Source organism: Macrobrachium nipponense, chromosome 19 (assembly GCF_015104395.2).
Source record: "Macrobrachium nipponense isolate FS-2020 chromosome 19, ASM1510439v2, whole genome shotgun sequence".
In the NCBI taxonomy this organism is placed as follows: Eukaryota; Metazoa; Arthropoda; class Malacostraca; order Decapoda; family Palaemonidae; genus Macrobrachium; species Macrobrachium nipponense.
In genome coordinates, this window is record NC_061088.1 from 80,883,431 (window position 1) to 80,895,657 (window position 12,227).

Here is a 12,227-nt window from a genome sequence, read left to right on the forward strand (position 1 = left end):
TTATCACACTTTATGCAAGGAATTTCATATATGCAGCCTGGAAGATCTTTAGGAGAATTTTTGATTATTAAACTCTTGACATTAATATTACTGAAACAACATTTATGTTAAAAAGCTTTAAAATTCTAGGAATATCTAAAAACCTTTCATCATAGGGTAATTTTAGAATGTTATTCTTACTAAATTCAAGTTTGTCATTAGTTGAATATATATGTCAAAGCATATGGGGAAGAAGTTAGGTAACTTGGGTAATTCACAAGCAAGGCAAAGGATGTAAATATCCATCTTAGGGCATCATAAGTAGAAGTTTCTCACTGATCTTTTCATAAACGACAGTGAAGATCCCTATTAATATGACATTTGATATGTTGTAGCTGAGCATAAAACTACAGTAGGATTAATTAATAGTAAAATAATTGATGAATGCCCGTTTAACCCAGATATGCTTTATTTTGACCATGGACAGAACCATAATGATGTCTGTCATTCACTGCATTATGTTAATCACTAATTCTATTACAATATCCAGCATTAACCTCATTCATTTGACTAAGATAGTAAATAATAAACTCAATCATACTGTCTATCCAATAACAGCTTTAACAATAGTTCATTTGCTTAATACAATAAGAATTACACTCACTTTAAGTACAATAGGGTGAATTTCAAAGTGTGAACACTACGTGCAATGTATAGGACCACCTATCCCTGAAGTTGAACCCGTCCTAGTGCCACAAACATTAGTATATAACATGTAGGATGATAGATATATAAAAATGTCTCAAGATACTGTTGTGCAATTTGCAAAAAAAGGAAAATGCCTCAGTTTCATTCCAAACAAAGCAACGAGTCCGATACTGGGAGACTCATAACAATTAATGTGTTATTACAAGGTCCATCATTAGCAAATCTAATTTTGATTTGAGCTGAGTTTATTACGAATTGGAGGTCAGATCCCATCAACTAACCCCTGAAGGGAGAAATCGCAGAGATAATACAACAGAAACAAAATAAAACTTGTCTCTTACAGTCCATATGGGAGCTATACTTCATAAGCTCACCCACACTTATGTGTGATAGTTTCCACTAGAATTTTTATAATCTTATGAGTGTGGATTTCTTTGAAAATTTACTGTGTGCATCTATATTTCACAAGGACACTGACGCGACTGGTCAGTGGTTGCGGCTATATCTGCTAATCCACCATAGTACAATGCAACATAGTACTCCACACCTCCGCCATTGTTCGGTTCATTCGTACCCCAACGTACAGGAGGAGAGATAACCTGCCCATCCATGTTGTACCAAGTCTTTGTGTCATTTGGATACCGATACATGCCCACATGAAATATGTTAAAGCCAGAAATAACAGTTAAAACAGCACCGTAAGTGTAATCTGGGGGTAAAAACATCCGCCCTCCCAGATCCTCACATTTTGTTCTGCAATCGGTCCACATGATTTTCTCCGGGAACATCTTCACTCTGGCGTTATTTATGCCGGAGCAGAAATACGTCCTGAGGGTAGATGGTCCTGCTTCGATTCCTGGCAGGGCAGTTAGAGGGTCCAGAAGGCTGCAATTGCGCGTTGCAACGTCCCAAGTCAGCAGCCAGCAGCCACGGGTGATACAGTGAGAAGCACAGCTGAGAATGGAAGAGATCTTCAATTGATAAAAAAAACTTGATAAATAATTTCGTCAGGAGAGACCATCCTTCTTATTCATAGTATTCTCTTTCTCGCGCTCTCATTTAATTATAACCTATTTGAAAGAGAGCTGTTGTTGTTTGCAAGGAATCTAACTACAAAAAACAGTAGTTTGGTCTGTCTGTCTGTTGTCTGTAAACACTTTTCACCATTGCAGAATCCCACGCAAGTACTTAACAGCAAACGGACCAATTTATTAGCATTAGGGCTTAAAGAGGGGTGAAGGGGAGAGGGTCTTTCCCTACTCAGTTACTACCTAACTAAGAAGACCAAGCCATTTTCAAATCGTTGCTGAATATGGTAAGATATGGGTGAAAATTACATCTGGGAAAACTACCACTCGTTTGGTAGTTGACTGTAAACATTAAAGTGTGAATTCTTACGTACTGACAAGCAGGGCAGGTACAACAACATAGGAAATAACAAGAAAAGGAATAAGAAGTTCGAACGTTAGCTCGGAAAAAACACTGGTGTTAGATAACTATTACTTTAGAGTACAGTCACCTCGTCTGGGGTCGTGGCATCCGGCCTCATCGCCCGGGTACCGGGCCCCACTAACTAGTTTTTAGAAATAAGCGCGTTTCTCTGGTGGTTTCCAAAGAATGATCAGCTTTTGGTAAAGAACAGAATCGAGATGAACAAGCAATGTAACTTCAAAATGAAGATAACTTCATCTCGTGAATGGTGTGAACCAGGAAGACGTTGGACGTTATAGATGTGTTTTTAATTTTAGTGACTCGCATCTGTGAATTCCTCTGAACCTCTGGAAAGTCTGGCTTATGACAAGACTTTCCAGAATATCAGCATATTTCTAGTACAACCTCTGAAAAAGTCCCCTGACAGAAATGAAAATGTCATATCAACTAGTAATCAGCAGTTGTATTTACTCTTACATCTCATCCAGGGAAAAACCCAACTTGAAACTACAGCTAATTTTTACTTGTCTAAAGACAGAAAAATTGTATCATTTATTAATATAATTACTCCTGCTTGGACTAGGAACAGGTTTTTGAAAAGTTACCTGCGAGCAAAAAATATTTCATCGACAGAAATCCCAGGCGCAAAAAGATATATTGTCAAAATGACACAACTAGGGACAAATGCTATTCATGAGTGATGACATACACATACAGCTTTAGGGTGTGTGTGTGTGTGTGTGTGTGTGTGTGTGTGTGTTGTGTGTGTGTGTATGTATGTTTTTTTTATTCACCCTGGTCAAGTTTTTGTTTCTCATCCAATAGCATTTTTGAAAATTGTGTTGCTGTATCTGTTCCAAGTAAAGTAATTGTTGACTGCAACAATTACGAGCCACATCCAGTGCCTCAATTGATTTCTGAAATTCTGAAAAGCTTATTTGAAGACCTTTATAAGCACATCAACTGCAAACCAGTTCATTGCCATTGTTAGCACGCGCACATCAAGCACTGGAGTATTTGTGGCGGTCTGTCAGCTCTTTCAAGTTTTATCCAAAACGAATTTGTTAATGGACGAGTACAAACTAGATCAATCATCAAATGCGATATATAACTATTTTGAAGGCGTTTGGGGACCTGTTAATGTAGTCAGATTGCCTGCTACTTGTCCGTTCAGTTGAATGAAATGATGAGAAGGTTGGCTGTAAATGATGGACCAAAAAAATGCATACTGGAATAACATTAATCATACAGAAAAAGGGGGTCCTTTTCGTGGGAATACTTGATGCTGCATACACCAGTGACACCCACTTAAGTAAAGTGTAAATGTATTTCAGTAAGTCATTAGTTCGTAACTTTTCTTGCAATAAGGGAAATCAATTCCATTTCAACTAGTCTCTCTGTCGAAGAACGATATGATTGGTGCAAAGGTCAGCTCAGGAATTCGTGGGTCTGTCTACACCAGTGTTGATGTCTTGTCAATTTAGTTATCATTTAGTCTTTTAGTCATCATTTGTTAATAGTAAAGAGATATTCCCTTTAGGTGTATGAAACAGAAGTGTGGAAGCTTGACAATCCCTAAGAGGAACGCCCTTCCCTCTCTCCCAAACCATGACTGAAGTATACACCCGTGCATTATGCTTCTGCACCCACAACCACCTGTTTACTTACAAAATAACACACCAATCACTGCTTCTCAGTAATATGACTACAGTCAACATTGTGCAATTGCATTGGATACTACATCTACTTCAATGAGTGATTAATACCAACCGGATTTTATTGCATATTTAAGCTTAAATACTTGAACGGCTGTTACCTCTGGACATTATTTGAAGAGAAGGATGTGTAATTCCCATTAAGCTTTTGTCCAGTAAGGACTAATTCAAAAGTCTTTGAGTATTGTATCTTGACAGAGCCTGATCTCGTCAACACCAGCAGCACTATAGCTGAGAAGATCAACAGGCCTCCGAAACGCATTGTCACCTGAGAAGAAAAAGGTGTCCATTTAGAACATCGGTACATCATAATACTGGACTTCTATCATATAAAGCAGACTTCCTTATTTTGCTATAAAGACATATATATGAAAAAATAAAACACGCACACAAAAAGAGGGTAAAGGGGCTGGTTAATGTTTGGTTGTATAAAGTAACAGGAAGGAAATGTCGCTGCAAAATAGCCAGAAATCAAACAAAGAGAGAGGGAAAATCCGAAATTAAATAAGAGTGAAGATAATTATTGAATCCAAAGTAAGGTTTATGCAGCTATGGAAGTGATTACTATGAAAATACATGGAAAGAATTGAGCAGTTAATAAAGAATCAAATAAAGCACTGGGCATAATTTACTTAGTAAAGAGACGGTACGGCAGACTGCAACCTAGAAATGATTCGTTGTAAGTTATCAACAAGAAGGCACAGAGGGTGTTGCCGTTTGAGCAACAATACCAGGTTGAGGGTTTGACACCTGTCCATCATTCTGAGGGCTAACTCAACAATGGGGAAGATTGACAATGAGGATATTCTTGACCGTCAAATCGATCATTACAAAATTGTTGAAATAAACTGTTTGGCTGAGTGGAGCTTTCGCTATGAATCCGCTCATTCATTACTTCCTAATAATAGACATTTTGCAAAATTCACTCATCATTGCTGTTGTATCTGCCACTATTGACCATCATTGGCTTAAAGGTGCAACCCAACCAATTAATTAATTAGTACTTTACTATATATATATGTTAAAAAAGAAAGTAAATGTGTCGGTGAATTGCGATGTATCAGCTTTCTTGGCTTTGAGCAGAAAGAACCTAGCGATAGCCTTCCTCAAAGAAGGAATTGTTGAGTGTGCATTTGTGAGGCCGAGGCCTGCACAGCCAGTTGCTATGGGGGCTTTTAAGGTGTGGCTGATGATTACGTGCATTTGTGCATGTAATGATGGGTGCAATCGCCCGATACTTAGTGAGAAAGTCACACGCTCTGGAGGCAAGGCAAAAGGCGGTTTGGAGGACACCAGGTGTTGGTAGAAACCCCTCGCAGGGGTATGGCATATTTGAAAAGAGAGAAGTGTGAAGTGTATACATTTATTTAACATTAACTAATTAATTGTGTGGTGGGAAATATAATGGATATGTCTCTTTGTTTCAGATGGGTCCCATGTCATTATTCTAGAGACGGGATTCTCTAAAGACTTGACTATCAAAATGTAGTGTTGTCAATTTGAGAGTTTGGGGTGATTACTTGGACTAATTCAGGAGAGTAGAATGATAATTTACAGTTCTTTTTGTGGGTCAGACTTAGTTCTTAACATGACCTTTTTTAGTCACTTTGTTCCATTTTATGTTCATCTAGTTTAGGAAATAAATAGCATATTTGTGTATTTATGTGAATTCATTAGCCTAGTTTGATATTGCTTGCATAGAGAGACGGCCAGCTATAGGGGTTTATAGTTTGGTGGCAGTGTCTAAAAAGCTTTTTATACATTTTATAGGCTGTAGGAATGTTTTCGAAGAGACTGGTGGCTAGTTAGACATATATTTTTTGGGGAGGAAAAGGGTTATAATTATGTCATAGGTAACTCAGGGTTTTCTTTGCTGATCCAAGAGTTTTGTGTTTGGGGCGTTGAGTCTCTCTCTCTCTCTCTCTCTCTCTCTGCATCTCAGACAGTTTAGCTGGTTAGTTATTTGTGAAAATTAGTGTTCCAAGGTTATGGGGAAAAACTGTAATTTTTGGCATATTAAAGTGTTTATTGGGTGTGGTGAATACGTTACACACATTTTGCAACGTGTATACAAGTTTGGGTTCCAGTCATATGAAGATGTGAGTGTAATTTCATTGTTTCCTCTTTTCCTTTTTTTTTTTTGTTCTCTTTTTAGTGGTGATGAATTTGCTCAAAGTGTATCTTTGCTTTGATGTCTCTTGAGATTCGATGGACATTGGGGAGGTTTTGTAATAACATGACTGTTACGGCCTCTGAGAGAGGTGTCCGCTTCAGATTCGATATGAAATAAATTAAAAAAAATATTTCAACACCAACAGTTGAAACTGGGGATAGGAATATAGAAAGAAACACTAACACAACAAAGATTTATTTACAAGCTTACCAACAAAGGTAAACAGAATGGTATCTCCTATTTACATAAAATAATAGAATCTTTCACTGCATGAACTGGGGAAACAGTGAGGTAATTGAAATACTTGCTGCATAGATTAGTGACTCGAAACGATGGCTTCACAAAAGGAGAATGGTGATTGCAGGCGTCCTCTTGACTCCGTATTGCAGAAAATAAAGTCTACTCTTGATACTTAAAAGGCAGCAACTCCCCAAAACCTCTAGCAGGACATTTTCTTCTCTGAAGTCTGCTCAACGTCTAGATAACTCGGTTGTCCACTCCTGAAGACGACTAGACCAGAAACCAACTCTCGAGCAACTTTTCTTCTGATCCTTCTTCGGTCCCTTTTTCTCTTATCTCTCTCAGATGATCTCTGCTGCTGCTGATCTCTCAACTGATAATCTGATCTGTGGCTCTTACTGAGGATATCTCTCTGTGACTAACTGGTGATGCCTCTCTCGCCTACTTCGTCTGTCGTATTTATACGGCATCCTGGGACCGGGGCCAGCGACACGCGTCACAGACTCCCGAGATTTCCGGAACTTCTCCGAAGAATCTAGACAAGGTATTGCATCAGAAATTGCGGCATTTCTCACATCATGTCGGCGCCTTACAAGTTCCACAACACTCCTGCCGAATCTAGAACCAGCATGAGAACAGGCACCTCCAACAACATGCGCTAATGCCTCCTTGCTGCCAAACTTCTCGTAAATGCATTTTCCTTTCCTTTGTCTTTCTTTGCTATGAAGCAATTACCATCACAATGACCAAGGTTTTTTTGGGGGGTTATTGTGAGTTACGCCCTAGAGAGAGAAAGAGGCGAGGGTCTGAGTAAGTGAGAGAGAGAGGTGGTTTGCTGAGTGAAGCGCTTTTGCACTTTTTTTTATCTCCTCCCTGTTTTTTTTTGTTATTCTTGGTGTGACTTTTTACTGCAAACAGCTGTTTGTGGGATGATTTACTGGGCGTGGTGCATGTTTTTTTTTTATTATCTTTTATTGGGGGAAGTTTGTATTAATTTTTCTGGATTGGGTTTTGTGTGTATATAAATACATTAATGTTGTTGAGGTCAGGAAATGTCATAAAACACAAAAGCTTTCATAAAGATAGGAAAATGGTGGATGCAAAGGGTACGGCGACTTTGGTTCATCACGTCATGAACGTAAGTGCATATGTAAGTCCATTTAGGGGTATTGTAGATGGAGCACTTTTGCAACCAGTGCAAATCTTTATTGAAGGCGTGAATAATTATTTATGCGCAAAAAAACATAACGGATGATGTAGAGGCATTTAGAGAGGCGAAAGGAGTTGCAGGAGTTTCCAATTTGCAAAATGTCGTACCTGGGCTGATTAGCAAGCATTTTTAAAAGCAGCTTATGGCTCAAAGGAACACGGGGATATGATGAGGGGCCTCAGGGGGCTATATAAGATACAGAAAGGTACAAATAGCCTCGTAGAACATAGTTCAAAACTTTTTGACTCAGCGGCAGAATGGATAGGAAAATTGAAAACATCTAAATGGGCTACAGGAGGTAGTGTCTCACTTGACAATTTACATAAAGTGATCCATTTTTCAATGCTCTTGCACGATGTACCGGATGCAATAGTGGATAGTTTTGATGGAAAGATTGAACCTACTGTAGATAGTACATTTTTTAATGGAACAGGCCCAAGAAATAGGGTGCCAAGAGACAGAATTTTCTTCTCCCCATTTGTGTGCAAAAGTTAAATATAACAAAAGATCGATCGATCAAAGGCAACAACAGTTGCGCTGTTTCAATTGTGAGAAACCAGGGCACCCAAAGAAAATCTGTAAAGTTAAATATTGTGGAATGTGTAAGAGTGCGGATCACTATTGGCAATCTTGTCTGTCTAAGATACGGAAAGATGCGAGGCCTACACCTCAAAGTTCTGGGAGGTATAATGTGAGGACTTTCCAGGCAGGTCATTCCAGAGGGCAAAGAGATTAGCAAAATTTTTGGAAGGCCGATCAACAAAAAGGGTACAGGTGATTAGTACGTGCTATTGTGGTCTCGTGGGGGACGCCCCAGAGACCAGACCTATAGTTTACGCAACAGTGGAGGACGTTGATATCGCAGTATTTATTGATACTGGTGCTACCGTGAACTTGATGGATCACAATTTGTATCAATCTATGTTCTCCCATTACCCTTTGAAACCTTCAATGGAGACGGTGTGTGATGTGCAAGCCCATAGATTAAATACCCTGGGTTGTGTTCAAATACAGTTTACTCTCAGTGACAGAGTATTAATAAAACCAGTTTAGGTAATGAAAGGGATTGCATTGGGCAACAGACTTTTGCTGGGTCATCCTGCATGTAGGAGACACAAGATTTCGATCCATGCGGGTGTTAATGGAATAACAATCACAATATCTGGTGTTTTTCTTCCCTATGAGGATGGGATTAGAACTGAGGATATGGAGATTATTGAAAAAGGGGATGTGTTTGATGATGCTAATGGTGATGATACTGGGGTTATGGGGAGTGCTAATATTAAAACCCACACTGGTGATATGGGGAATAATTGCGGGAATGCTATGCGGCATATTGGAGTTCACAGTGGTAACAATTTTGGTGAATGTGACAATGATATTATGGGTGGTGATACTGATACTAATATTGATGTTACTTCTGATACTAACAATGGGGTGGATGTAATGAGAACTAAGGTTGGTGATGTTTATGGGATTGTGGAAAGGTGAGGTACTAACCACAAATATAAAGGTGTTTTATCGGAGGATATTGTGTTAATGCCCGGTTCAAAGACTATGGTAAAAGTCAAATTGAGGGAAGTGAGAAAACCTACGGATGTGTGTTGTTATTGAAAATAGTGAGAAGCTTAGAGGGGTTATTAGCACGGCATCAGTGAACGGTGTATCCAAGAATGGGATTACATGGTTAGAATTATTAAACTGTAATGATACAGTTAGTAAATACCAAAGGAATACATATATATTGGACCTCCAAGATTGGAGTAGTGATAGTGGTTCAGTGGCTATTGTAGAGGGTAAACCTGAGTTTTCAGAGGCAGAAATGCAATCAAGGAAACGAATGTTTAGAGAACATTTAACTAATGCAGATTATAGTGAGAATGTTGAAATGATAAGCAAGCTCTTGGCAGAATTTGGGGATACGGTAGCCTTACAAGGTGATAAATTGAGGTTGACTAATGTGTTAGAGCATAAGGTAAATTTGGAGAGCGGCACAAAACCTATTTATATTCCTGCATACCGCATACCTTTCAAAATCAGAGAACAGGTAGAGAAAGAGGTCAATAGATGGGAGGAAGAAGGAATCATTAGACCTAGTGTGTCTCCTTACAACTTTCCCTTGTTAGCAGTGCCTAAGAAGGACGGTTCTGTCCGTGTATGCGTCGATTTTAGACGTTTAAATGAAAAGACAATCCCTGACCGCTATCCAGTCACGTGCATACCAGATCTTTTTCTTGAAATCGGGGGGCATAATATTTATAGCTCACTTGATTTGGCGCAGGGTTTTTTGCAGGTCCCTCTTAGTGAAAGTAGCAAGGAATATATGGCTTTTTCAGTGCCCAAGGGACACTATGAATTTACATGAATGCCGTTCGGTTTATCGGGCAGTCCGATGACTTTTACCAGGTTGGTAAATACAGTTTTGCACGGGTTATTGGGTAAAAATGTTTTCGTGTTTATGGATGATATTTTAGTAGCAACGGACACGATCGCACAACATCTGGAAGTGCTTAAAGAAGTACTTAGGAGGCTTAGATTAGCGGGGTTGAAAATTAAGCTAGCTAAGTGTTCATTCTTGAAAAAGCAAATCACATATCTAGGCCATGTCATATCTAAGGGAGGGGTAAGAGTAAATGACGATAAAGTCAAAGTAATAGCGAATTTTCGCACCCTGAGATCAAAGAAAGATATTAAGTCATTCCTGAGTATCGCCGGTTTCTTCAGAAGATTTGTGAAAGGGTTCTCTAATATAGCAGCTCCCCTAACAGATGTTTTGTGGGAAGATGTTCAATTTCAATGGAAGGAACCCCAGTCGGAGAGTTTTCAAAAGCTTAAGGACGCGTTAATGAATCCCCCTGTTTTGAAGTTTCCAGATTTTAGTAAATCTTTCACATAAGTGACCGATGCCAACCAGGAGGGTATAGGTGCTTGGCTTATGCAAAAGTTTGATGGGAAATTCCATCCCATAGCCTTTTATAGCAGGAAGTTCAGGACAAAGGGCAGCAATGAGAGATCAATGGCTACCATAGATAAAGAAGCCTTTGCAATAGTATCGAGCTTGGTTCATTTTAAAATGGGATATGGCAAGATGAAGACGAGATTCTGGCAGACGCAAAAGCGTTTCTTAGAGGAAAATTAGTCAGGAAACGTTATAAGTTGCCTTTTTCGGGTTTGGAGTTAGAAGGTAATCTAATGGTTAAGAAATTAAATATAAATTGAGAACCAGTGAAAGTAAAGGAGATACGACACAGATCGTAATTCCAAAATTCCTAATTCCAGTGGTTTTGGATATAGTACATTGCAGGTTCGGTAGTCCACACTTGGGGATAGAAAAAACGTATAATGAGGTTCGTGCTAAATACATTTGGAAAAACATGGGGAAAGATGAGGAAAATTTTGTGAAAAACTGTACAGTGTGCAACGCATGCAAACCTGCAAGGATAACTTCATGCAAATTAGGATCATATCCTATACCAAGAAGACCTTTTCAGAGAATACATATGGATATCCTGGGAAATTTTTGTGAGTCTACATATGCGAATAAGTACTTCTTAGTAATAATAGATGAACTTACAAGGATAGTAGAAATTTTCCCAATTAAGCATAAAACGGCTGAAGAAGTGAGCTGTATCTGCAAATGATACCATTTTTCAATGGTATCATTTGCAGATACAGCTCACCAGAAGTTCTATTGACCGACAATGGCAGAAAGTTTGTGAACAAAACTTTGGAATGTTTAGCAGAAGTCATGGGGATACAGACAGTAACAATTATTCCATACAGACCTGAGGCTAATGGGTTGTGTGAACCAGCGAACAGGAAAGTGCTCGACGCTCTCAGGAAGACTGTAGGTGGTAATGATAAGAATTGGGACAGATATATTGATATTGTTAGACATAGTATTAACACTATTGTTAGTGATTCCATTAAAATGTCTCCATTTGAAGCTTTGAGATGGGAGGCGACATGAACTTATATCTCTTGCGGTGGCGAGGTTGGCTCAGGCTTCACTGCCAGTCCTGGAATTGAGAGGTCGATGGTTCGTACCTGTCGGTCAGCAATTCTATTATCGCTTAATAAATTCTCCCTCGGTCAAACATATGTGAAAATATATTAATTCCGGGGTAGAGCGAATTAGATATTAAAGACATTTGTAGTTCGATATATGTAGATAGGAATCATTGGTAATGTGATATGGCGTATAATAGACTACGTGCGGGCAAAAGCATTACCACGCTACCGAGAACGAGAGGGCTTCCTGCAGTCTCCAAAACTAAAATACCTGGGGCGTGGCAGGCTATTGAGATGGGAGGGCGGCTGGAACTTATATCTCTTGCGGTGGTGAGGTTGGCTCAGGCTTCACTGCCAGTCCTGGAATTGAGAGGTCGATGGTTCGTACCTGTCGGTCAGCAATTCTATTATCGCTTAATAAATTCTCCCTCGGTCAAACATATGTGAAAATATATTAATTCCAGGGTAGAGCGAATTAGATATTAAAGGACATTTGTAGTTCGATATATGTATATGAATCACGGTAATGTGATATGACGTATAATATGACTACGTGCGGGCAAAAGCACTACCACGCTACCGAGAACGAGATGGGCTTGATGCAGTCTCCAAAACAAAAAATACCTGGGCGCATCAGGTATTTGAGATGGGAGGCGGCATGAACTTATATCTCTTGCGGTGGTGAGGTTGGCTCAGGCTTCACTGCCAGTCCTGGAATTGAGAGGTCGATGGTTCGCACCTGTCGGTCAGCAATTCTATT

General features: G+C 39.3%; 1 protein-coding gene across 1 annotated transcript in view; it reads right to left on the reverse strand.

Annotated features, from left to right (window-relative positions):
- Positions 1-234: 234 nt before the first annotated feature.
- LOC135213081 (uncharacterized) overlaps positions 235-12,227 on the reverse strand; it is a 382,584-nt gene continuing 370,591 nt past the window's right edge. The window contains exons 3-4 of the mRNA XM_064246945.1: positions 3,935-4,101; positions 235-1,641 (exon numbers count right to left, since the gene is read on the reverse strand). Of these exons, the coding sequence (XP_064103015.1) occupies positions 1,143-1,641; positions 3,935-4,095 (660 nt within the window). The 5' untranslated portion in view covers positions 4,096-4,101 and the 3' untranslated portion in view covers positions 235-1,142. The remainder of the gene's footprint in view (positions 1,642-3,934; positions 4,102-12,227) is intronic.